This window comes from Pan troglodytes, chromosome 8 (genome assembly GCF_028858775.2).
Source record: "Pan troglodytes isolate AG18354 chromosome 8, NHGRI_mPanTro3-v2.0_pri, whole genome shotgun sequence".
Classification (NCBI taxonomy): domain Eukaryota; kingdom Metazoa; phylum Chordata; class Mammalia; order Primates; family Hominidae; genus Pan; species Pan troglodytes.
Window position 1 is genome coordinate 134,491,048 of NC_072406.2, and position 27,675 is coordinate 134,518,722.

At 35.7% G+C, this 27,675-nt stretch overlaps 1 protein-coding gene across 43 annotated transcripts in view; it reads left to right on the forward strand.

Moving 5' to 3' along the window:
• Window positions 1–27,675, forward strand: part of PLEKHA1 (pleckstrin homology domain containing A1) — a 50,988-nt gene that overhangs the window by 7,987 nt on the left and 15,326 nt on the right. For 42 of the 43 annotated variants that reach the window (XR_010147050.1, XR_010147057.1, XR_010147054.1 and 39 more), the window contains exons 2-7: window positions 3,886–4,046; window positions 8,617–8,673; window positions 11,020–11,065; window positions 17,274–17,371; window positions 23,585–23,710; window positions 26,521–26,664. Coding sequence is in view for 32 of the 43 variants with exons in the window: in XM_016919538.4 (XP_016775027.1) it covers window positions 3,906–4,046; window positions 8,617–8,673; window positions 11,020–11,065; window positions 17,274–17,371; window positions 23,585–23,710; window positions 26,521–26,664 (612 nt within the window). In the remaining 11 variants the exon portion in view is untranslated. The remainder of the gene's footprint in view (window positions 1–3,885; window positions 4,047–8,616; window positions 8,674–11,019; window positions 11,066–17,273; window positions 17,372–23,584; window positions 23,711–26,520; window positions 26,665–27,675) is intronic. The other variant, XM_054660595.2, reaches the window with a different exon arrangement.

Below are 27,675 nucleotides of genomic sequence, written 5' to 3' on the forward strand. Positions count from 1 at the left end.
CATGAGCTGCAGAATGGATGTTGTGTTAACAGGTGTGGAAACAACATAATCACCTTGCACATTTTCATCAGAGCTCTTGGGTGACCACGTGCATTGTCAGTGAGCAGTGATATTTGGAAAGGAATCTTCTGAGGAGTAAGTCTCAATAGTGGGCTTAAAATATTCAGTGGCTGGGCGTAGTGGCTAACACCTGTAATTTCAACACTTTGGGAGGCCAAGGCAAGCGGATCACCTGAGGTCAGGAGTTTGAGACCAGCCCGGCCAATGTGGTGAAACCCTGTTTCTACTAAAAATACAAAAATTAGTCAGGCATGATGGCATGTGCCTGTAATCCCAGTTACTTGGGAGGCTGAGGCAGGCTGAGGCAGGAGAATTGCTTGAACCTGGGAGGTGGAGGTTGCAGTGGGCCAAGATTGCGCCACCACTCTAGCCTGGGTGACAGCAAGACTCCATCTCAAAAAAAATTTTTTTTTTTTCAGTAAAACATGCTGTAAACAGGTGTGCTGTCATCCAGATTTTGTTGTTCCATTTTTAGAGTACAGGCAGAGTAGATTTAGCATAATTCTTGAGGGCTCTAGGATTTTCGGAATGGTAAGTGAGCAGTGACTTCAACTTAAAGCCAGCAGCTACATTAGCCCCTAACAAGAGTCAGCTTGTCCTTTGAAGCTTTGAATCAGGCATTGACTTCTCTAGAGCTGTGAAAGTCCTAGATGGCATCTTCCAATAGAAGACTTTCACATACATTCAAAATCTCTTTAGTGTAGCCACCTCCTTGATGTCAGCTAGATCTTCCTGGATAACTTGTGGAAGCTTCTATATCAGCACTTGCTACTTCACCTTGCACTTTTATGTTATAGAGATGGCTTCTTTAAAAGTCATGACCCAACAACCTCTGCTGGCTTCCAGCTTTCTTCCTGTAGCTTCTCACCTCTCTCAGCCTTCAAATAACTGAAGAAAGCCTTTCTTTAGGTTAGGCTTTGACTTAAGGGGAATACTGTAGCTAATTTGATGTTCTGTCGAGACCAGTAAAGCTTTCTTCATATCAGCAATAAAGCTGTTTCACTTACCATTCTTCTGTTCACTGAAGTAGCACTTCTAATTTCCTTCAGGAACTTTACCTTTGCATTCATAACTTGGCTGTTTGGTGCAAGAAACCTCACTTTTGGTCTGTCTCAGCTTTTGACATGCTTCACTTACTAAGCTTAGACATTTCTGGCTTTTGGTTTAAAGCGAGACACTTGGCTGGGCATGGTGGCTCATGCCTGTAATCCCAGCACCTTGAGAGGCCGAGGCAAGAGGATTGCTTGAGGCCAGGAGCTCAAGACTAGCCTGGGCAGCATAGTGAGATCCTGTCTTTACAAAAAATAAAAAAGTTAGCTGGGCATGGTGGTACATGCATGTAGTCCTCCCACCTATTAGGGAGGCTGAGACAGGAGGATTTCTTGAGCCCAGTAGTTTGAGGCTGCAGGGTTGCCACAAACCTTCAATTTGTAAAAACTCCAATATCTGTGAAGTGCAATAAAATGAAGCACAGTAAAACGAGGTGTGTGTGTGTACCTAGGAGTAGAATGGCTGGATCATATGGTAATTCTATGTTTAACTCTTGAAGAGCTGCCAAATTGTTTTACACAGCTGTTGTACCATTTTACATTCCCACCAGCAACGTAGGAGGGTTCCAGTTTCTCCATGTCCTTGCCAACACTTGTTATTTTCCTCTCTTTTAATTATAGCCATCCTAGTGGGGGTGAAGTTTTATCTCATTGTGGTTTTTATTTGGATTTCCCTAATGACTAATGATATTGAGCATCAAAGTTCTCGTTGACCATTTGTTTATCTTCTTTGGATAAATGTGTCTTCAAGTCATTTGCCCATTTTAAACTTGGACTAAAGTTTTTGAGTTCTGAAAGTTACTTACATATTCTGGATACTAGATCCTTGTCAGATATATAGTTTGCAAATATTTTCTTTCCTCCTATAGATTTTCTTTTGACTTTCTTGAAGTCGTTTGATGCAAAAAAAGTTTTAAAATTTGATGAAGTCCAATATATCTTATTTTTGTTGTTGCTCATGCTTTTGGTATTATATCTAAGAATTCATTGCCAATTCCAAAGTAAGATTTACCCTATATTTTCTTCTGAAAGTTTTCTGGTTTTGGCTCTTAAATTGTTAATCCATTTTGAGTTAATTTTTATATATGGTGTGAGGTAGGGGGTCCAGCTTCAGTTGTACCAGCACCAGTTGTTGAAGAGGCTTTTTTCCCCCACATTGAATGGTATTAGCACCCTTGTTGAAATCAGTTGACTATAGACGTATAGGTTTATTTCTGTGCTCTTAATTCTTTTCCACTGATCTATGTCTATTCTCATGGCAAGTTGATAGCTTTTACCTGTGGTATATGGTAGTATAGAGTATTGATTTTTCAAGCTTTGATTACATTGTAAACTTTTTTTTTTTTACAAACATGGTAAATTTATTAAAGAAATTATTTCCTTTAAAGTATCAGATTTATAAGAACAATAACAGCAACAACACACAAACTTATTGGATAGTTTTATTTAAAACTTTTTGGTGTATTTTATCATTTCTCTGACTGCATATGGAATAGTGATGCAGATACATAGTATATCAGTGTGCATTGTAATTGAATTTTCACTGTAAGTTAAATTTACCTTGAGCCTCTAAATAAAGAACTAGTTATGTAAATTCATCCTGCCAAAAGATGTGATGGTGCCAGCTATAGAAGTACCAGAATAGTAACAGCTGTCTGGTGCAGATTTGGGCTAAGCATCACATCAAGAAGGAATCACATGTCTGTAGTCTCTAGAGAAACAGTGCTTGGCACCTAATGGTTTTTTAACTTTAATCAGTACAACAAAAGTTGCAGTACTTTAGGACCAGAATATGATATACCTTTTAAGTCTATTTTAATCTATAATGTCTTTTTCTTTTTTTTTCTTGTAATAATTTACTTGCTAAAGAAACTTTTTTTTTTCCTTTGTTTCTTATAGTCTGGCTCTTGCTGATTGAATTCCTTTGGTGCAGTTTAGCATGTTCCTCTGTGTTCTGCATCTCCTGTAGTTTGGTATTTGGATATAGAGGGGATCTAAAAAACATTTTTTCTTGTTGCTTTATGTTCACGTGATAGGTGATGTTTGTGTCTTCCGTCAGGAGGCACATCATACCTGCTTATCTCTCTTTCCAGTACATTAACTAGTTTATTTTGATTCACTTTAGTTTTAACAATTCAAGGGTTTTTTAGAGAGGATGGTGTAGAGCATAAGATAAGAGATCTAGAGTGCGGTAATCTGGATTCAGGCTTTGACTCTTGGCCTACTAGTTTTGGAATTTTGGAAAATCACTTCCCCTGTGTATTAAGTTCCTTATCTGCTGGGGATGATTATGCCTACTCCTAGGATTGTTTAGAAGATTAAAAGAGTTAACATATGGAAAAGAACCTTGTACAGAGCCTAGCATGTAGCAAGTGGTCACTAAATGTTAACTGTTGTTGTTTTGTGAATTTAAAAATATTCTAAAATAATCTGAAGGATAGATTATCTTGATTTGTGAGGAAATTAAAATTTGGATAACTATTTTTTTGGCTCACCTGGGGTTTTTTTAGGGAAAAAGTAAGTAAATTATTCAACTGAGGTGAGTAGCTCTCTGTTGTCACCATCACAGTGAATAAATAGTTACATTTAGTAACCACTCTTCACAAACTGAATTTCAAAAGTGATTTTTGTCAATGCCTCAGATGTTGGTGTGTGTTCATTTTAATTGACCTTACTCAATGTTGGCAAGTTGCCCCCTCATTGAACAGATTTGCAGTCCATGAGAAATACTTTCCTGTTTCATAGGGAGCTTACTGTTAATATTTTTATTTTACAGTGTAATGTTCAAGCTCAGAAATGCCTTATGTGGATCGTCAGAATCGGATTTGTGGTTTTCTAGACATTGAAGAAAATGAAAACAGTGGGAAATTTCTTCGAAGGTACTTCATACTGGATACCAGAGAAGATAGTTTCGTGTGGTACATGGATAATCCACAGGTTTGTAAAATCCCAAGGATTATCTTTTAAAAGCATAGAAAGTTGTATTTAAGTATTTAACATACTATACAGGCTTTAGAATTTGTCTTCTTAAGCAGTATATTTTTAGATTTATTTCTACTGGCTGTCCTCTCTGCCCTGCACCCCTGACCTCTACTGTTTTGTTTGAATTTCAGAAGGTGAAACTAAGTTTATTTGATAAAAATTAATGCTTCTGTATATATTTTTCCCTCGAGAGAGAAATACTCTCTCTGGTGGCAAATTAGGTTTTAGAAAATTAGAACTTGAGTCACAGAAAAAAATAACAATTGAAGCTGTCCCAAAAATAAGAAATACTTTTTTTGTAACATGTATTTCAAACAACAGCTAAAATAAAGACCAGGGATAGATGATTTTCTTGCATTAAGGAGGCTTAATACCAGGGTCCCTTTAGTGAGATTAAATTTAGGTTTAAGATGCTGCATCTAGGACAGAGACTATTATTTTTAAATAAATAAATGACTTAACCACATGATACTCTTGCACATATGTAGTCCTTTTATTTTGTAGTGTCAGATTTGAGTCAGTCATTGTAATGCCATCCATGAACTGAAATGCAGTTTGATTTTATTGTTGCCTTGCAAAACATAGGGGTAAATGTTATAATTTAAAAAATTGGAATCCCAGCCTTAAGAGGCCTGAGATTAGATATCATCTGTGAAGTAGTTTTAAACTTTCAACTTTCTCTACTTTTTTTTTTTTTGAGATGGAGTCTCACTCTTATCACCCAGGCTGGAATGCAGCGGTATGATTTTGACTCACTGCAGCCTCTGCCTCCTGGGTTCAAGTGATTCTCATGCCTCAGCCTCCCGAGTAGCTGGGACTACAGGGGTGTGCCACCACACCTGGCTAATTTTTTGTATTTTTAGTAGAGACAGGGTTTTTCCGTCTTGACCAGGCTGGTGTTGAACTCCTGATGTCAGGTGATCCTCCAGCCTTAGCCTCCCAAAGTGCTGAGATTACAGGCATGAGCCACCGCGCCCGGCCTTTTGGAACTTTTTATCTTCAAATAAAAATTGGTGTAGAAGTTAAAAATGGGGTTGCATGTTGCAAGGAAGTATGTGCAAAGCAAGGGATGAATCTCTAGCAGACTTCTAAGCTGATTTTTGTCCAGTAGGCTTCTCGTGTGGGTGAGGAATGGAAGGTCTAGGGAAGAGCAGAGACTTATACAAGGTTCTGTTCTGTTTCACAGAGCAGGAACTAGGTCTGCTGATAAGTAGTCTAGTATTCTTCACTATATACTGATTTTAGATTAGACAAGATATATATGTGTCTATAGTAGATACTAATGTGTGTATGTTTATTTATGTAGAATTTGAGTTGTAAGGGACCTCTCCTCACCCATATGAGCCATTGCACAGTTCTGCCTATTTTCTCTCCCTGATTTTTCTCTCTCTTCACAAGGTCTGGTTGACATATGTATGATTTCTCCTGAATTTTACTTGAAGCTCCTTGATTATTTTTCTGTGTTCCTACATAATAGATTCTTCTTGTTATTCTTCCTTTATCAGGACTACCCATTTAGCAGAGCTAAAAGGAGTTAAGTACAAAATAGAATATATTTATTACCCTGAATAAAACTTGAACTTGGAATTCAGAGGAAAGTTACACAGCTAGTAGAAGGGGTTGAAGTCTTCATGGAAGTGGTAACATTTGAAATTGACTTAGAAGTTTGGATATAATATTGGCTAAGAGATGGAAAAGTTGAGTATTCCAGTGCTCAAAGAATAGTGTGGGCAGAGATCAATGCAAGAGAGCCTGTGGTGTGTTTGGAGACTAGATCACTTTGGCTATAGCACTCAGCTAGGTCTTGTCCACATAAACTTTTAAAATCCAGATCTCTATGTTAGAATTAATGCATTGGCTTTTCTGGACACAGTGCCAATTTTTTTTTTAAGTACAGAATTTAAATATTTTTTCGTTCGTTCTTATTAATTTTATATCTTCTTTCCAACTTAGGAAATCTTGATTCTGCCAGCCAGTGTATTAGCCATTAGTACCAACTTGGTGTCACTTTTAAACGTAATAATCAAGACATATCTACTCTTGAAAACTTTAGTGAAATGTCTTGCTAAGATTATTATATTATTTTCTTTCTTTATCAAGGTTATTATGTTCAGTATAACCGTGTTATTGCATCTTGACATAAGCAATTAGATTGAACCATATGAAATTGCTAATATACAGCCATTTTGAATTACTAAAAAAATGGCAATGTCATATGGTTCAATCTAGTTGCTTATGTCAAAGTATAATAACATGGTTATACTGATCATAATAACCTTGGTAAAGAAAGAAAATTAGTTTGATTCCTCTATTATTAGGAAGCCACTTCTTCCCCTGACCACTGCTTCCTTTACCACTAACCATGGGTTTAAAAATTCTTTCTAGTGTTTATTAGGGATCACTTTGGGGCTTCCTGTGTTTTGTCCAGGAGGTTGGTAATCATGGAGAATGAAATAATTAAGTTGCTGTACGAGGGAGTGCATTTGAAGAGATTCGAAAAAGTATTTGGCAAAATGAGTTTAGGAACTCATAATCAACAAATGGCCTATTTCCCTTTTTTTCTTAAATGTTCTATTAGTTTGTTATTTCTTGTTCATTGTCAAGTAACAAATTTTGAATCTCATTTCTTTCCAGTCGAACCTGATGGTAATCATACTAGTCCACAGAAACTGCGTATTTTGAATATTGTTTTTCTCTCAGCTACTTAAATTTCCCTGTAGTGTACTACTATTACTGTGACACTTTATGTCATGCTTTGGTTTCTCATTTGTCTTCCTTCCACAAGGGCTTAGAGCTCTATTCAGCAGTTAAAATAATAGGCTCATGAAAAACTGAAAAGAAATAAATTATTACCCTTAAATGGAAGGGTAACAGTTTTTGAAAAAATCACTTTGGTGGTAGTTAGAGATTCTTGAAGACATATTTACATTTCTTTTCCTTCTTTAAAGTTAAAAACCCAAAACCCATAAATCTAAAACGTTATACATAAGAATACAAATAGCTTTTTAATGTTATACATTAATGAATTATAATTTTATTTTATATGCATATTTACTATTTATGATTTATATTTGGAAGCTTATACGTAGTATATAGTTTAAAGCAGAACATAATTAATGGAGTTTTACAATATATAGGTGTGAAAGTTTTTAAAAGATCTGTCCCTGTCAACAATAAGCAGTTCATGTTTGGGACTCTTAAGTCTTTGAAATGTCTAGGCTTCCAGTTACCTCCTAATCATTCATTAGAACAAGCCCATAGATTTTTTTATTTTTAAGTACGTTATTATAAAGTCAGTTGAAAAGTTGATCCTGTCTTATCTCCAGCAGAAATAATTTTCAAAATCAACTAAAACTAATGTTTTCATTTTTACTTCTGAAATCTTCTATCAGTCTTTTATCAGTCTTCTATCATATAAATGAAATTTATATTCTTGATTTGTTTTCCCCAGATTCTTTTGTCTGGTTTTCCTACCTCTATCTTCCTCCTCTATAATCCATTCAGTTTATTATAAGATATATTATAAAAAGAGCATAATTTTGATTCCAGATCTGCTCATAAGCCTTCTTCGTTGGCCTCAAATTCTCTACGATATAAATTCTTCGCTACTTTTTTATTTAGGTCCTCTATGATTAGGTTCTCAGTTCAAGTTTTCAGACCACCATTTTGTACTACAATCTTACAGGACACTGCATTACAGCCCAACATAGCCCCCCTCTCTCTTTCTAGTACAGAGCTGTGCATCTTCAATTGTTTGCTATAGTTTGTCCATTTTCTCTGCTTGGAATATTCTCCCCTGCTTTTTGTGTTTCAAAATTTTCCTTAACCTCCAGCCTAAATGTTGTTCATCAGTTCAGTCTTTCTGGATAGCTTCAACCAGAGATGATTCTCCCTCTTTGTTTACCTTTAGCTCTTTTGATGCAAACCACATCTGAAACTTACAGGAAGAATGAAAATACTGTGTGTGAAAGTGCCTACATTCCCTGCATATGATAAAGAGAAGCAAACATTTTTTTTTGGAAAAAAAAGTATCAATGTAGATTAATATGGCATAAAAACAGTAAACCATTTAAATGGGGGGAAATGCAGTCCATTTTTGTCAAGAGATACTTGATAAAGAAATTTTAATAGAACAAAGTAATAGGTATAGTCTTTTTAAGTATCTTACAATTATATTTGTTTTCTGCCTGTAAATATTTCCCCCTTGCTTTCTGGAACAAAATCTGATCTTGTTTATGGCTTTTTAAGCTCATGAGAAAGAGTATTAGTTTAGCTCCAGTGATAAAAATAGCCTTTTAGTCATAGAATGCATGATAATGGAACAGAGTAGGATTCAGTTTTGTTATCCAAGCTATGGACTTGATTTCAGACCAAGTAAAAACTTGAACAGAAGGAAAGTTCATTTGTAAAATGTGATATTAAAAAATTGAGTTTTTTAACTTTTCAGAAGTACATGTGGAACATTATATTATAAAATGAATTCATAATATTGGATATTAAGTATATATTAATACTTTGTTTCTAGAACCTACCTTCTGGATCATCACGTGTTGGAGCCATTAAGCTTACCTACATTTCAAAGGTAGTCTTTATACATTGTCTTATATTCATGTGTGAATTAAAATCCCTGTGAATGAGAGTATGAATAGAAGCAGCAGTTTCCTTTCCATGTCCTTTAACAGTGATGTTCAGATTCCTATCATACTGAAATGGTACCTGATTACTACGTTTAGGAAATTCTTTAAATCGATACAGTTATGAAGAATATGATTTTAACTTACAGGATGTGGCAAATTGCAAAAGTTAACATTAACTTTTATGATCAGGTATATGAACATCAGAAAGGGAGAAATCAGTGAAACAAATTCTATCTTGAGAAGGTCTGGAGATTTTTCTAAGTCTGTATTATGTTTATTTAGACTGTTTTCAACTTTTAAATCCCATTGTCTTTGATACCTTGTTTCTTAATGTTTTATTTTGAGGAAAATATGGACCATTTTCATGTTGAAAGGATGATTTTCCCCCTCTTTTCACTTTGTCTCTTTTCATTTCTGTTTTCTTATTTGTTTTTCTGGTAATTTTGCAATACTATTTTTTATTTTTTAAAATTTTGATTTTATGTTTGTCAGGTACATTTTTTTCTTATTTTCTTCTATTAATGTTTAGGGAACTAAGAGATGCTGAGGTGCTAACCCTATGGGTTTGTGTGTGTGTGTGTGTTACATAAAAGTAATAAAAGTTTGTTGATTACTTATATATGAGATGCAAAAGGTAGCAACAGTATTATTAAATAATATGGGTACTGTTATGCATATACTGAGATCCGTTGGCAAAGGTAGATCACTTCAACAGAAGACCAATTTACAAATGTGCCTCTGTTTAGAAGATAGATGTTATATAAATAAAATACTTTATATTAGTATTACAATAGAGGTATTCATTTTCATTGACCAAAAAGAAAAGAAAAGAGCCCTTGGACAATAAAGATTACACATTTAAAAGGAAACATTTTTCTGTTAAGATCATACTATGTAAATTTACATACGACAAATATTGTATGGAAGCTCTTTCTTGAAATCAGTAAAGTAGGTGGGGTGACTGGCCAGCTGCTTTCCTCTCCTCCATTGCTCTTCTTTTAAAATAGAACCTTTTTTCTGTGCAGTTCTGTAACTTTCATCTTGTCCTCCTGCTTCCTGAAGTTTAAATTGTGCAGTTTGTACTCTACTCTGGACGTACCACTTTTTTTCCAAAAAAAATTTATTGTTCCAAAAATTTATTTCTGGAACAAACTTTTGTGTGACTCAGAACTGTGAGTTTGTAGTTGGGATCAATGAGGAACCCCAGGCTTAGAATTCCTTTTGAAGGTGCAAAACGGATGCTACAATTATAAGTTCTATCACTGGACAACAGCATGGCAATAGTTGTGAATGAGCTTCTGGGAGGTACTTGATTTAAAGGGATAGCAGCAACCAAATGCAGCTAGTTGCCTCATCTTCTAAAATGAACCATGAGCTGCATTTAATAAAGTGATCCCATTATCCTAGGGCATTCTCCTGTACAAGAGAGGATCCAGTCCCATTTTGATCTCCTCATAGCAGATTAATGTCTTAATCTTAATTATTAAGATTAAGATTAATTCAATTAAATGCCTGGATTTGTGGACTTTATTTTTTTTTATTTTTATTTTTTGAGATGAAGTCTCACTGTCTCCCAGGCTGGAGTGCAGTGGCGCAATCTCGGCTTACTGCAAGCTCCGTCCCCTGGGTTCACGCCATTCTCCTGCCTCAGCCTCCTGAGTAGCTGGGACTACAGGCGCCCGCCACCATGCCCAGCTAATTTTTTTTTGTATTTTTAGTAGAGACAGGGTTTCACCGTATTGGCCAGGATGGTCTCGATCTCCTGACCTCGTGATCCGCCCGCCTTGGCCTCTCAAAGTGCTGGGATTACAGGCGTGAGCCACTGTGCCCGGCCTAGATTTGTGGACTTTAAATACACAGTCTCCTCTTTACCCAGCCCCATTTTTGCTTAAAAATCATAGCTAATTTAGAAATATGTTATTTGGGAAGAATGCATGGTTCTTGTAGAATATTCATTGAGGATATTTTGAAAATTATTTTAAACTAAAAATACTTGTGTGTATGACATAAAGCCTAATGGTTTACTTTCAGCTTCTCTCTGACATTTCTTTGAAGAGAAAACAAGTTGTTCAAAGAAAATATGGAAGTATTATTTGTTACCTCTTACAGTCGGGAACTGCATCCTATGTATTTAATTTGCCGTCCTCTTTTAGTTGTCTTTAATTTTAAGTCTATTTACTAAATGTGTATGATTATTGGGGAATCATACATGTGGAAGTTTACATAGTATATAAGGTTGGTTTTAGGATTATATGGAGAAGTGAGGAACCCGTCTCTATTTTTCTTTTTAGGTTAGCGATGCTACTAAGCTAAGGCCAAAGGCGGAGTTCTGTTTTGGTAAGTAGCCATGTTATATATATTTTAAATAGACTGATATAATTGTATCATATTGTAAAAGAAAACTGTTGCAGAAAACCACACAAAACCTATGGCTTAATGAATTATTCTAAAGTGAATTCCCTTGTAACTGCTATACAGATAAGGAAATAACATTTTGCACCCCCTCTCCCCTAACCCTGAAGCCTCTTTCCTGTGTGCGGTCCTAGTTACAACCATCTCCTTCTACCCATATGTAACTGTTATTTTGGCATTTATAATGATCACCTCCAGTGAGATTTCAGGGAATTTTAAACTTTCTACGTCATGTTATTCTATATTAAACATATAAATAATTAAAAGGATTTGGTCTTTAGTTTTTGGGTAGTGAGAAATGCTCAGTTTGGGGTAGGAGTAGTTGAAGGTATTGGATTAACTTACTCAGCAAATGTTTAGTATATGCCAGGCACTGTGCTTGGCACTGGAGCTGTAAGATGAATAAGAAACAGTTGCTGCCCTTAAGGCTGGTTGGCTCATAAATAAAAAATACCAGGCAATTAATATTGCAGTTGTCACAACCTGTAGATAAAGGGATATGCAGTCTATTAAAGCACAAAGAATGACCTTCAAATCTTTATTGGGGAGCTCAGGAGTCGGGGAGCCTCACTGGAGGAGGAGATGCTTACGTTGGTGGCCAACTAGCCTCCTGCTTATATCCTTTACCACTGCAGAGAAAAGGCAGGAGGACTACATGCAGAGGCTTGTGAGGAGAAGAGCGTGGTGTCTCTGGAGCTGAACACTCTGAAGCTAGAGGGTATGATAAATGGCTAGAGAGTAAAAAGGCAGGCAGAAGCCAGGGTGCTGTGTTTTGACGAGCAATAGGTTTTATTACTTTGAACAAAGGAGAAGAAAAAGAGAGCATCTGGAAAGCAGACATAAGGTGAAGGAGGGTTTTGTTTGTTTGTTTGTTTGTATGCATAGGAAAGTTTTGATATAGGTAGACTGGGTAAGTGGCTTTTGAACTACTGTACTTATGTAAGGTCCTGAGTTAGGGTGGTGGCAATAGGAGAAGGAGGAAGGGTGAAAAGAAGGAAAAGTGCAGGGGCTTGGTGGATATGGGGGAATTGGAGGGAAGAGAGAGGTAGCAGGGAAGTTTGCTTCAAGTGAAGAAATGAGAAGTCAGGGAGAGCTGGTTACATAGGGTAAAATGTTTGCTATGGAGTTGAAATGGTGGGGAACTTCCAAATGGAAATGTTCTGTTGACAGTAATCGAGGACTGGATGGAGCTTTAGGGTCAAGAATGGAGAAATTCGGAGTCTGTTGAAAAGTGGGTGGTAGTCGAAGCTAGGAGAATTGATACCCTCTCAGAGAGTATGTTAGTGGACATTAGTGACTGAAGGAACGAATATTTGGAGTGGTCAACTAACATCAAAAGAGACTTTCACATTAAAGTGAGAGATACTCTTGGGAGTAGAATTGAAGTTCTTTGCTCTCTTTTGCTTGAAAAGGGCAGATTTCTTTAGGCAGTAGTTAGGAATAGCATCTTGATATGAGCAAGATGAAACGTGGCTGTCAAGGGAATCCTCTAAAATGCTTTTATCTCACTATGAAGCTATTTTTAAAAGTTACATGTTTATTACTAATTATAATTTTGGTTACGAAACAGGAAAATGCCTCAGAGCCTTGCAATTGAATGGGTATTGCAAGTCAAATAACTGAGAACTTTGTATTTTAGAATGTATAATGCACATACTTTTGACAACCCTTTTTTTTCTAAAATCTCAAACTTACAGGAATAGTAACATACAGTAATAGACTTGACATTCATAGTTATTGGAGTATTTAGAATGGGTGATTTTAGTTGGAATCAAAAACTAAGATTAGTCGTTCATTGGTCAGGCAATAGTTTATTAGTCCTCTACTGTTAGTGGGAGTAAAGATTCATGAAATGTTTACCTTCAGAGAGAGAAGCACTGACTTCTAAAATAGAACCACAACTTTCATTCAAAGTGGCAACATATCTTCTCTCAGATTGTCCCAAACCAGTGAGAACAAGAAACGTGCAAGCCATTTTTGATGGAGGGAGCAGAGTATCTGTAACCCCCAGTGTATAAAGTTGGAAAGTAGATAGAGGAATGGTAGATAATTTAGCAGAGTGGAGGAAGAGGCCAATGAAAAGCTCACCATTTAAGTGTTCTGCCCCCACCCCAACTCTAGATAGGTTTAGGTATAGGAGATACATTTTCTGGGGAAGCAACAGTGAGGAAGGACCAAAAACAGGGACTTTGTTTGCATATCTGTATCAGAAACAACCTCTATTCCCTACCTCCAATCGGGCAGACACCCTTCTCCTGTCCCAGCAGGTAATGGGGATGTGTGGTGTCTCCAGAAATAGAATCAGTGAGGCTGTATATTTAGGGGCACTAGTCCCAGAGAACGAAAGGAATGAGGCATGAAACTGAAAATAGGAAGATTAAATGAAAGTCTGCACAATCAGTGCAACCCCAGCCCCAGAGCACTGGGCAGCCAGGTTTAGGTGAGTAAGATCTGAATACCCTAGAGAAAAGATCCATAGATACAGACTGACATCTGGGCATTTCTACTAGAAGAGCTTGCCATAGTTGACTAGTAAGGTCCACAATCAACAGCCCTACAACAACGCAAGAGAGCTTTTCATCAGTCTTTTTAGCACTTTCTTTTAAAATATGAATAGACAGCCCAGGATTACTGAACATTTGATGAGAGCGGATTATCAAACAGGAGAAGGAACATGAGACAATGCAAAACTCATTTTGCATTTCTTTGAAAAAGTCAAAGAAATCTGAAAGTAGAACAAAGGTAAAGATAGATAATGGAAAAGAGATAAAAACCATCAAGGAAGTCCAACATCTGATAGAGACTGAGAGGACAGAGGAAAGTACAGAATAGAGAAAACAGAGTGGGGAAAATTGACAAAGAATATGATAAAATACCATAGAACCTCTTGATCCAAAACCGTATATTCATAACCAGTTGATCTCAGGTTGTGAGATGATGTTTGTTTGCAGTTAAGCTAATGTTTATGCTTCAAGTTTTATCCATTTTATGTATTCATTCTAATCATAAAGATTTGAAATTAAATACTCAAGTGGAAAAGATAGGAAGGATACAAGCTTCTAGGGATGCATGTATTATTCACAATGAAACCCTTGCTTTAGGGTTTTTATGGCAACTTAGCAGTGTCAGAGTTTTTTTTTTTTATTGTTCAAAGATTTTATTTCTTTCCCTTTCTCCCCTCACCACCAATATTGCTAATACACCACATTTCAGTAACTTGCTTTCCCCTTTTTTTTTCTTTTGAGATGGAGCCTCACTCTCCCAGGCCGGAATGCAATGGTGTAATCTTGGCTCACTGCAACCTCCACCTCCTGGGTTCAAGCGATTCTCCTGCCTTAGCCTCCCAAGTAGCTGGGATTACAGGTGCCCACTGCCACGCCTGGCTAATTTTTGTATTTTGAGTAGAGACGGTTTCACCATGTTGGCCAGGCTTGTCTCGAGCCCCTGACCTCAAGTGACTGGCCTGCCTTGGCCTCCCAAAATGCTGGGATTACAGGCGTGAGCCACTGTGCCCTGCTTTACATTTCTTATAGTGTTTCCTTACTCCTTAGAAATCTCCAGATGATGGCAGTGAAGAATATTCTGTACCAAGCACTGTGTTAGTTTCTTTACATATATGATCGTCACCTCTTAAGGAGGTGGAATGAATGACATTCCCATTTCACAGATGAGGAGTATCGGGCTCAGAGAAATTAAATAATGTTTAAAAGATGATATTGCTTGTAAGTGCATAAGCTAGTCAGGTTGGATTGATTCCAGGCTGATTTTTTTTTTCTAGATCATACCTATATATCTACATCTTGCCATGAAGTAATTCTTAAAGTCCATGAGATTTTATTCAGATTGCAAGGTATACTAGGGGTCTTTTTTAGATATATATTTGCATCTCTTCCTTCCCTTAGAAAAGATCCTTATATATTTATTCAAAAGTATATGTATTAAGCATTTACTGTGTACCAAGTGTAGTATATTAATAAGTGCATAGATTTTTAAACTCTTCAGATGTTCTGGGCAGATGCCCAAAATAACATTGAGGGGAAGAAGCCATTATGAATGAGGAGAGCTCTGCTTCAGCCTAAGCTGAAAAAAGATTATAAAAGGAAGCCTTACCGATGGCTAGAAATTAAAAACAAAAGTTATTTATTGATAGATATAGCATCCTAGTGAATTATGGATTTATCTTAATATATATTTATGGCAGTTGTAACTTTTCCAGTCTCTAGAAGGATGTACAAGAACAGATTTCCAGTGTGTTAAATTTCTTTTAAGGTTATAGACTGGTTGTTTTGTAGCGCTTTACAAGATAGGCTTTGACTTCCTTTCTGAGACCTTCAAGGTCTCAGAACAGCTTCCTACTACCTTCAAGGAAGCTGTAGTTTAGAGTGTTTTGGTCTCAGTCCCAATTTCAAAATCTTGTGTGTTTTCCTTGAGAGTTTGCATTTCCTCTTCTCTTAGTCACACATTCAACTGTGTGCTAGTATATCTTTTAAAATTTTGGTGGAGACGTTTGGAAGTTATTTTTATATTTGAACAATTGCAACAGTATAACTATTCAGATACTTAGCTCCTAGAATAATATTTATGCTTTTAAAAATAAATGCAGATGGTGTATAATAAATAGCTTTAATTCAAGAGTGGACTATGATAGTTTATAGACAACTGTATGTGCACATGTGCTTTGCTTGATAAAGGTACCTAGTCCCTAAAGGGGAATATAGAAACTAAATTGCATAAAAGTTCCAAATGTATTAAGATTCAAAATATAAAGGAAATTCATAAGGTCTAGAAAAATAGATCTTAAGTTAGGGAGATTTTCTAGATGATATGAAATCTGGATGCATTTATAGAAAAGATTCATAGTATATTTCTGTCTGATCAAAAATACTGTTAAAGTAAAATAAAACAGACTGGGTAAAGTATTGGTAATAAAGCAGAAAAGATTAATATAGAAGTTGCTATAAATTAATAATGAATTCAGGAGAAACGTGGGTAAAGAAAGTAAACAAAACTTACAAAATAAATGCAGATGGCCAATAAACTTACAAAACTAATTTATCTCAATAACCAAAGAAATTAAAATTTGAACAAGGTACAATTATTTACCAATTAGGTTGTTAAAGAGTATTAGCCAGGAGAACAGCACACTAGATATTTCAAACCTAAGGGATTTGTTATGGGGAATTGGTTACCCAAATATTGGAAGGCTGAAAGAACATGAAGGGAATGCTGAAGTAACCCAGGAATTAGACGCATGAAGCAACTACTACTCAAGGGCTAGAGAGACAAAAGAGAAGGGGTAGTAGTATTACTATAACCTAGGGCAGTGGAGTAGAAGCCACCATGGAGCTATTAGTATCCAAGGGGACTTTGCAAGGCTGGCGTAGGGGGCAGGAAAAGGCCCCTAACAGTAGCTAGTTGTGTGCTGCTGTTGGAGAGAGGTCAGCAACAGCAGGAATCAAGGAGAGTCTCCTCTTTCCTTCTCCCCTCTCCCACCTCACAGTCTCTCATCAGTACCTCCCACTGGCAGAGAATGGCCTCAGATGGGGTCTAGGAAATATTGTTTGCAGACTACCAGCCCCAGTGCCACAGAGCCTTTGAAAACTAGAAACTAGAGGTATCCACAGGTGCTAACAACCAGTTCTGGTGAGGGGTATTTGATGAAATAAACTGTGTATGTGGTTGGTAGGAATGTGAATGGATTCAACTTTGTGGGAAGATGGTTTGGAAATACCTATAAAAAGTTTAAATGTCAGTTGTCTTTGACCCAACAAATCTATGTCAAGAAATTTATCACCCAGAAATGCTACCCAAGTGTGGAGAAATATATGTATATGATGTTTCATTGTGATATTTTATATAATTTCAAAAACCGGAAATAGCCTAAGTGTCTATCATTAGGGGATTGACTAAATGTATTGTGGTGTATCCATTTAATAAACAAAATGGCCATAACAAAATAAGAGTTTTACCTGTGTTATTGTGTGATAAAAGCTGTATTACATGTGGTCTGATATATTTTGTCAAATCCACGAGAGTCACGGTGTTGAGCTTAGCAAGGTTTTTCAGCTACTGCAAACATAAATTTAGAGGTAATAAGTACAATATTTGGTGTGTTATTTTTTTCTGTCAACAGTTATGAATGCAGGAATGAGGAAGTACTTCCTACAAGCCAATGATCAGCAGGACCTAGTGGAATGGGTAAATGTGTTAAACAAAGCTATAAAAATTACAGTAAGTATATGTATTTTTTTGAAAAACGTTCGATGTCTGGAATTAATCTTTTCATTTTGAAAATACACCTACCAAATGTTCCCAGCTTACCAACAGGTTTCATACTCAAGCTTTGTTTAAAAGACAGGTGTTCAGCATGTGAATATGTTTTCTTGTACTTGGTGACTGTTGGCCCTTTAATCAGCCCATGATTGTCTTTTTAACTTATGCACCTAATAAGGAGATATATTACTGCAGATCTTAATCACTTCTTACAACGTTTCTAGAAGAAAATGCGCTTAGCACGTAGAGTTCTACCGGGAGGATATATATATTTCTTCCAGTATAGTGTAAGAGATTTCCTGTCACCTACCTGGGGAATAGGCACTTCTCTCTTCTAAGCCATGACTGGGATTGGGGTCAGATAGGGAAAGAGTTGAAAACAGGAGCAGGACAAGGGCAGATGAAGGCTGAAAAATGAGGGATAGGGATAGGAATAGTGTCTGAAGGGTTGCGGCAGCCAGAGGGTCCTGTCCATGTGACCCTTGAGAAGTTTGTCTCAGGCTCTAAACTTCTTCCCATGTCCGATTTTTTTCCTTGCATTCCAGGGCTTGATACCCTTGCCCTCCTTTCCCATGCTACAATTTCTTGCTTCTAATGTGTGCTTCTTTTCTTTTTTGGTTTCCTGATGAATATTTATTGATTATTAACACTGTGCCAGATCTTAGACCGAAGGTTTTACTTAAATGAACTGGAAAAGTGAGGCTTAGAAAGATTAATCTACCAGTGTTATAGCTGGTAGATTATGGAGCTGGAAGCCCAGTCCAGTTTGTTGGCCTCTGGAGCCCGAACTCTGAAGTGCAGTGCCTTACTGCTTCCTGAACAAGAACAGTCCTCTCCTTACTCTTTTGTTCCTAAAGCCAACAACCTTTACTGAGAGAGTTTGCTAGTGATGATGAGCAGCACGTAGAAAGGCTCTATTTTGATTATACCTTGCCTCACCTTTCCCTTTACACTTTTGTAGAGAAATACATAGCAGGCCTGCCTGGAAAATGTTGGGAAGGAGTTCTTGTGTTGTGAGATTTGTGTCAATTGCGTTTTTGTTTTTGTTTTTTTTTAAATAAAGTGCAGTTATATACTGACCCTAAGTGACTTATTCTCCAAGAACATGTGCCCTGAAAGTCAGCATATGTTAGTCACTCATTAGTTTCCATCTAAAATGAATAATTTCATATTTATATCACAACACAATAAAGAGTCAATATAGTTAAAGCTGTTCTCAGAGTTAAGTCGAACCTTTTTGTTTTGCTCTAGAACAGCTTGTTACCACATGACAGAAAACGCCTACGCACTGCATCTGATCTGTACATGAAGCAGAAGTTATTTTAGGTTTGTGCAGTATCAGGAAAGCAATTTTTTAACCTGATTCAGACATACATATTCTTAAAAGCTTTTAGCTAATCATTTTAACTCTTCTAATAAATATTCCCTGCTTGAAAAATTTCTTTAGAAAGATAATATCTCGTAACTGTACTAAATTCATGTTTTACCATTTGCAATAACAAGCAGCACTGGTTTCTTAGTGCTTTAAGTGAAAAAGTAGTGAATGGTCTCAGGCTTTTTACCATTTTTGGGGGTCTTGAATTGCTATGTCTGATTTATCAATGGTATGAAACAGTCTTATACAAATGACACTGGTAAGCTTTTCAGCATGAAGGAAAAACAGGTTAGAGATTCTAAATAGAATTTTAAAAAGACTTCTAAGTAGCTTTTGTGGTCTTGCAATTTTATTTTACATGTTGAAATTTTTATAGTTTTTAAGATAAATTTGTTGGTAAATGATTTTAATGTTTTTATAATTCACATTTGGAAAATATAAATACATATAAGATATAGAAATCCTTATTACTTAATAAAGTGGTTATAACTGCATTAAAGTGTGTATAGATTTGATAGCACTTGTTAAAAATAAACTTTTGATAGACACACATTTAACTCATAGGATAGCAATGAAATAATTTCCTATGCTTTAATAAGATGCTTTATGTTAATTTTATTCCTTAAAAATATCTTACCAGTTTCATGTGCATTTTATACATGTAAGTGTATTAAAGTGTGGAATCTCCAATTTGTTATATTTTCCTGTGAACATTGCTGATGATTTACATGTAGATTATTTGAAAACTTAAAATGTACATTTTGATGTATGTACTTAATACATAAATCTTTCTATGGGATCACTCTCATTTTGGTCAACTGTAATTTAGTGGTCTGCTAAGTACTGTGTGATATATAAATTTTAAAATTTTGGAAATCCAAAATTAGAGTTTGGAAGTGTGTGGTTTCAAAATAGAGGTGGTTAGAGGGCAATGGGTAAGGGAATGATGATTTTAAAACTATTTCCTAGTTATAATATCTTGCCATTTTAATCCATTATCCTCTAACGCTATAGTCTGTGACTTTCCTTACTTGAGTCTAGGTGGGTGCCACTTGAAATTCTTTTCCCTTTACAGTTGCTTTTCAACTTATGATGGGGTTACATCCTTATAAACCTATTGTAAGTCAAAAACACAAGTTGAAAATCCATTTAATACCCCAGCAAACCCACTTGTAAAGTTGAAAAATTGAACCATTGTAAGTCCTGGACCATCTGTATTAAACACATGCACAAAAAGGAAAAGAGCAACAGTAGGAGAATCAGCCCTGAAGAGGGAGTATCAATGACTGGAGTGAGGAAAATCAAATTTTAAAGTATGCTTTCCACTGTTCATTTATAGTAATAACAACATAAATATGGTGGTTTCTGTTCCCTTATTGATTATTAAGGAATGTCTAAGATATATATGGTTTATTCCTGAACAGAGATCCATTATTTTTAAACATGTCTTTTTTAAAATTTAAAAATAAATGTTCGATTTGAATCTAAAAATTAGTACTTTGAATTTGTGGCAGAAACTCCACAAGTTTGATATATTTTTAATAGAAACTGGAAACAAGTAGATGTAGATTTCTCAGAAAGATTGTAAGACCCAGGAGTTTGTGTCTGCACGTTTTTATCCTCAGTGAATTGAACATTATGACAATTTCATTCTTTCTTTTTATCCTTTTTTTTTTTTTGAGACAGAGTCTCACTGTGTTGCCCAGGCTGGAGTACAGTGGTGCTATCCCAGCTCACTGCAGCCTCCGCCACCGGGGTTCAAGTGATTCTTGAGCCTCAGCCTCCTAAGTAGCTGGGATTACAGGTGTGTGCCACCACAGCCAGCTAATTTTTGTATTTTTAGTAGAGACTGGGTTTCGCCATGTTGTCCAGGTTGGTTTTAAAACTCCTGGCCTCAAGTGATCCGCCCAGCTTGGCCTCCCAAAGTGTGGGATTACAGGCGTGAGCCACCGTGCCTAGCCCAACATTATATTTTCATTCTTGGTGAATTGAATATCAACTTTCCCTTTAACTTTTGAGAAACCTGCAGCGTTTTTATGTATTTCACTCATAAATACTTAAATCTGTCTTGTTCATCTTTTTATTCTCTAGTTATTTTTACCTTTTCTTTTCCTACTATTAGAATTTCCTACTACTAGGATCACATGCAAATGCCTGCCAAGATTACATTCATATCTCCTACAAAAAATGCTGGGACATAAAAAAGGATAGAAAGCCAAGGAAAGGGAGAGAGGCAGTAGACAAAGAAACCAAGTGGATTCAGTGTCTGACATGTGCCAACTGCCCAGTGAGATCACTTCTGATTTTCATTGGACAGTTGGATGGTTTGGGGCAGGGGTGTATCCTGAAAATGTCTATCTTAATGACTGAATTTAGACCAAGTTTTACAGAGGTGCATATTGTTTTTAAAGGAGTTATCCATGTTCATGGGTATTTTGCTTGAACTTTTCTTGTTCTTAGGGAATAAGATGATTACAAGTTAGATAATTTTTATAGTAAAATGCAGTTCTAAGTTAACTACTAGCATTTGATTTTATTATAAAGACAAATTAGAAGCAGTGAGCTTAACAGCATAAGCAAGGACTTTTAATATACTGTAATTTGAGAAAAATGGAAAAACCAATATAAATTTCAGTATTTTTTAGAATGATTTTAAAGGTTTTTCCTAATAATTCCCAGGTCTGACTAAACTTCTTGAGAGAATAACTGCTAGTTTTCTTATGGGTCACCTCTTAGCAGCACCTCTCATTTTATCTAGTTGAATAGATTGTTTTCTCTCTGGTTTCAGGTTCTCTTAATGCTAATTTCTGTTCTTCTCAATGAGATAACTGGGCCATATTTTCTCTGTCAGAATAATTGAAATATATGGTGCTATTCATTAGAAAATATAATGGGCTTCCCTAGCAAATCATTCCAGGGTATACTATCCTAATTTTATTTGACAAGGAAAATTCTCTTCATTATTTTATTGTCTTTAAAAAGCACTCCAAAATGTGCAAGTTCTTAGAAGAATTCAAGAGGTATTCAGGATTCTCTTCTCTTTCCTGTTTTCTCTCTCTTTTGTTTCTGCGGATGAGGGCATTGTAGTATGAATACGAACCAGAGGCTGGAGGATTGGGCCTGGGGCCTGAGAGAAACCTCTTCAAGGGAGGCAGGTGGAGAAGGAAGGGAGAGGGAGTTTTAGAAGTCACTTAAGAGACAATTCATTTATTATATCCATAAATTACATTTGTGTGGATTGGGACTTACTGTAGCTCAGCATCCGTTCATATACACATGGACCATGTTTGCTCAATATTTTGCAGAAAGCTGCTTTGCAAATCCTTATCTGCATTGTATACCCTCTTTTCTACAAATCTGGTGGGAGTAGCATCGTATAGAAGAAGAGCACAGGTTTTAGAGCAGTGTTTCTCAAAGTGTGGTTTATGAAACTCCTGCCTCAAAAATGTCTGGTGTTCTTGCTTAAAGTGCTGGTTTTTGGGCTGCACTATAGATATGTTGAGTCAGAATTTCTGGGTTCGAAGCAGGGGAATCTGAAGTTTTAAATAATGTTCCTGGGTGATACTTTATGCACTCTAAAGTTTGAGAAATCACACTGCTTTGGAATCACACTAATAAACGGTTTGAGCCTTTGAATACAATGTGAGTGGTGTCCTGTAGTTCTACCAGTACTCTATTAACAGGAATTAGCTATATGACAAGCAAACTATTTAAGTTAAATGTTTCTACACCACTACTTCAGTGATTGTCAGTAGTATTTGTCATAGTGTTTCTGAAAGACTGCAAGGTTCCACATGCCCTTTAAATCATTGGAGAAGACTAAATCATGTTCAACATTATAATTGATGCTGAGCAGATTTTATTACATTTTATTCACAGCCTTAAAAATGTATAATTTAAATACAGACTATGTGCTAAACAGTCTACAGATATAAATAATGATTAACTGAGTACCTTATTTACTGAATAGATCACATAAGAAAAGCAAAAATATATGTTAAAAATTTATGATACCTCTGATTCTTTCATCCACTTTAGTGAGGTGTTAATGTGAGATTCTGCTGTTACCACAGTCATTGTTTTCCTGTACTTGTGAACGATTTATCATTGATCCAAGTATTGGAATTCCTTCTTTAAATTTCTAATGAAAAGTTTTGTTTTGAAACTTCTGATTTGTTTTAAGAATTTTGCTATTCTTTTTTCTGCTGACTTTGGATTCATCCATTGAGTCTTTCAACATTTATTGAATACACTATGGTTTTGGTAATAGTCTCTGTCTTGAAGCCAGGAAAGACTGAATATGCCACAATCCCAGAATCATGGGTAGGAATGGAGAAAGGGAAGAAAACAGCAAAGAGCTGTAAGCCAATAGTAAGTGTGCCAATAAACAGGGTCTAGAGCACAGCAGTTGGGCTTGGAAGAGTTACACACACTTGGCTAGAATGTATTATAGTCAGAATCTGAATCTATATTCCCTAATGCCCCTGAGCCTATATCCTTACCTCTTAGGTGGGGGTAGAGCCCCTATGCATAGGGTAGACAGGAGTAGTAAAGGAGAAAAATGTATGAACTAGTACCTGCCCGAGTAAGCACTCGTTACGTGATAGCTATATTATAAAATATTATTCTAACAGAAAAATTAGTGTGATAACTTAAGGAGTACATACATGGACTATAATTTTTATATGTATTTGTCAACCGTATACAAACGGATGAATAATTAGAAATTCTGCGAGAAAACAGGTTCACATGTATAATGCTGGTTGCAAAATGATTCGTTTTATTTACTATTTCAGGTACCAAAGCAGTCAGACTCACAGCCTAATTCTGATAACCTAAGTCGCCATGGTGAATGTGGGAAAAAGCAAGTGTCTTACAGAACTGATATTGTTGGTGGCGTACCCATCATTACTCCCACTCAGGTAATTAAGTAACTCTTCTATTGTGTGAGGGTCTAATTATTGTATATTGATTTTTATATTATTAAAACTAAAACAGTGCATCTTTGCTTAATTGGTATAATATACAATTACTATAAAATATTTTTGTTTATTTCAAAAGTATTTATTATAAAAAATTTGGAAATTACATAACATTTAAAACTTCTCATGATTTCTCTGAGCCTTTCTTCATGTACTTTTCACCTCAGAAATGGAGATATGAGTTGTATATTACATTTTGTAAACAGATTTTTTCACTTGTATCATGAACATTTTCCAAGTCATCAGAAATCCTTTTATATCATTTTTAATGAGTGCATAGTAGTTCTTCCATGGATTTACCATAAATTACAAATCCTCTATTGGACAAATAGAGTTCCTTTTCCTTTTTGTTTCTTTTACTTTATAAACAATGCTATGATGAATATTCTTAAAGGAGAAATTCCTAGAAATAAAATTGCTGAGTCAAGAGTTTGCAAGTAGTAATTTTTAAAATCTATTTTTTCTACAACCTGGCCTAAGTGAGCTAAACAGAAGACTGGGATTTTAACTAAGTTATATCTCAGAAGTACTAATATGCTAAATTAAGTCTTTATTTGAGTTTTAGGAAAAATATAAATTTACATACAATTTTCGATGAAATTAAAACTCTTGTCTGAGCTTGAATTTCTTGTTTTGCTATTGAAAAGGATGAATTTGTAATGGATATTAAGTTACTAGTAGTTGAGAAACCAAGAATTTTAAAGTAATCAATTGGTATTGCCAAGCTTGGGTATTTTCATTACCAGTGTGCCTTTTGAACTCAAAAGACTTTGACACTTTATAAATCTTTTAAATCAAATTGTATCATTCCCCACATTTTTCATGTCTTTTGCTACGGGAGGGTGATTAGTGGGATTAGAAATCTTACAACATTAATTAATTAATTAACTATTGAGTGCTTTCTTTATGCTTGGCAAAGGGTATGTTAATGAACAGAAATTCCCTGCTGTCATAGAGCATACATTTTCCACCAAAGTTGGATAAAAAAATAAGCTAGGATTGTGTGTTTACTTTTTCCAAAAGTAATGATTTTAAACTATTAACCTTCTGGTTACTATGTACCTAGATTAAGCTTCTTTCACTGGTATTATGACCTATGTTGACATAAGGGGTAAGACTATTTTCCTGTAGTTGTGTTAAGACACTGTATTAGTTTGTATCTGTGGCTGTTTTAATTTTGTCTAGAGTTAAGATTTTGTTGCATTGTAATTTTGGTATAGATATTTCAGTAGTTTCTAGGATTTTATGGAGGGTATAATTTTATTGCGTCATTTATTTTGTAGTATAGTTTTAAAAATTATAAAATAATATATGTCTATCATAAAAGGCAAAAATTGGTAAATTGGACCTCATCAAAATAAAAAATACTTGCTCTATGAAAGACCTTCTTAAGAGGATGAAAAGAAAAGCTACAAACTGGGAGAAAATATTTGCAAACCACATGTCCAACAAAGGACTTTTATCTAGAACATAGAAAGAACTCAGAACCCAACAGTAAAAAGCCCAAGAAATCCAATTAGAAAATTCATGAACAGATATTTCATCAAAAGATAAAAGATAAACAGATGGTAAGTAAGCACATGAAAAGATGTTCACCATCATTAGCTAGCAGGGAAAAAATACAAATTAAGAGCACAATAAAAGATCACTGCACACCTATCAGAATGGCTGAAATAAAAGTGACGACACAAATGCTGCCAAGGTTGAGGAGAAACATAATCTCTCAGGTGTTGCTGGTGGGAATGAAAATTAGCCACTCTGAAAAACAGTTTAGTGTTTATGTTTTTTTTTTTTTAATAATAAAAGTAAGCTTGTGATTACTGTACAACCCAGCATTTGCAGGACTAGATGTTTATCGTAGAGAAAGGGAAAATTACGTTCACATAAAAACTTGTGCATGAATGTTGATAGCAGCTTTTTTCCTAATAGCTAAAAGTGGGAAACAACTCAAATGTCCTTTAATGGGTGAACAGTTAAACAACTGGTCATCCATCCATACCATGGAAATATAGCAATAAAAAGGAATGAACTCTAGATACAAGGAACAGTCTGGACGAATCTCTAGAGAATTATGCTGAGTGAAAAAAGATAATCTCAAAAGATAACCTTCTGTATGCTTCCATTTACATTACATTTTCAAAATGTCAAAATTATAGTCTTGGAGAACAGATTAGTGGTTGCCAGGGGATTTAGGGTAGGAACTCTAAAGTTCACAAAGGAGCCTTGGGGTGATGACCAATTCTGGGTCTTAAATGTGGTAGTAGTTACACAGATCTACACATGTGATAAAACTGCATAGAACTGTATAGACACACATAGACGAATGTATGTAAAACTGGTGGAATCTGAATAAAGTTTGTGGGTTGTGCCAATGTCCATTTCTTGTTTTTTGATAATGTTACGCCGTTTCCCTTTGAGGGGAAACTAGTGAAAGGGTACATAGGACCTGTTGTACTTTTTTTGGGCAGCTTCTGGTGAATCCTTATAATTATTTCAAAATAAAAAGTTAACTCCTTCCCCAAAAAAGAGCACTGGTGGCAGGACTTGTGCAAAACAAGAGGAATGGAAATTTCTGCTTTAATCAGTGACAGAAAAATTAAGAGTAAGTATCTCAGATTAATTAGAAAACTCTTCAAAAATCTGTTTCTAACTAATCTAAGGTGGATTTTAAGATTTTCTACTGGGATAATATGAAATAAAAGTATGCTAAACAAGCAAGAAAATAATTTATTTATTTTGCTTCATTTTAGAAAGAAGAAGTAAATGAATGTGGTGAAAGTATTGACAGAAATAATCTGAAACGGTCACAAAGCCATCTTCCTTACTTTACTCCTAAACCACCTCAAGATAGTGCGGTTATCAAAGCTGGATATTGTGTAAAACAAGGAGCAGTGGTGAGTAGCTTAACAAAATACATGAAATAATGAAAAAGGATTACGTTCTAGCAAACTCAAATTAACATGGAAATTGTTTGCTTTATTTTATGAAAGACCCAAAGTGAGAGACCAGCATGCTGAGGAGAGTCAGGAGATAAAATAGGGGATATTCTCTGTTTATAATTCAATGCTGTTATTTGCTTGGTTTGCAGGGGGCCAGGAAAGTTAATGCCCATTACCACTGACTTTCAGTTTAAATGAGCTTTCCTAACAGTTTAATGTTTTAGAAAGTGTTTCTATTCATCTTTACTCATACTCAGGAGTGGGTCAGGGAAAGAGAGCTGTAGTGGGGAGATGGCAGGCCAGGGGCAGGAGAAGGAGTGGTGCCTAGGAGGTCTCTTCCTTGATTAGGCATTGGCCTGACCTCCGTGGTAAGCTCTCTGACCTTGGGCTACTTACTTAACCTCTCAGGCCCTCAGTTTCTGTCTTAAGGAATATCATATAAAACCTACCATCTAGGGTTTTGTTTTGTTTTTGTTTTTTAAGAGATGTAAATAAGAAAGGTGTGTTTCCCTTTGCACAGCACCTGGTACTTAGTAAAAGCTGTTATGGGTTAGCCCAGGTATTCCCATATAATCAGTTCCATGATGAATTTTTTGCAAGAGCAAGTAAATTTACCAATATTTCTAAGGTTGCAACATACCTTAGTATCTAAGCCATTCTTTCTATGTGAACTAAATCTTTAGAATTTCATGAGAAAATTAACTTTAAAGTTTGAAAATGTTTTTTAAGTCTGTGAGTAAAGAAATACTTAAAATTATTTTGGTGGTTCTGTTTGACTTCTCATCACTTTTTGGCAACTCTTAATTTTTTTAAGGCAGCCAGGAGAATGTCCTTTCACCTGTTTGACCTGCTTTAGGCTGAGGAAAATGATGGTGAGGGCAGGGGTTTCTTACTGTACAATGTCTGCAGGTAGAGTCAGAATTCTCATCAGGCTGTGATGCTCAGTTGTGTGTAGATTGAAAGCCC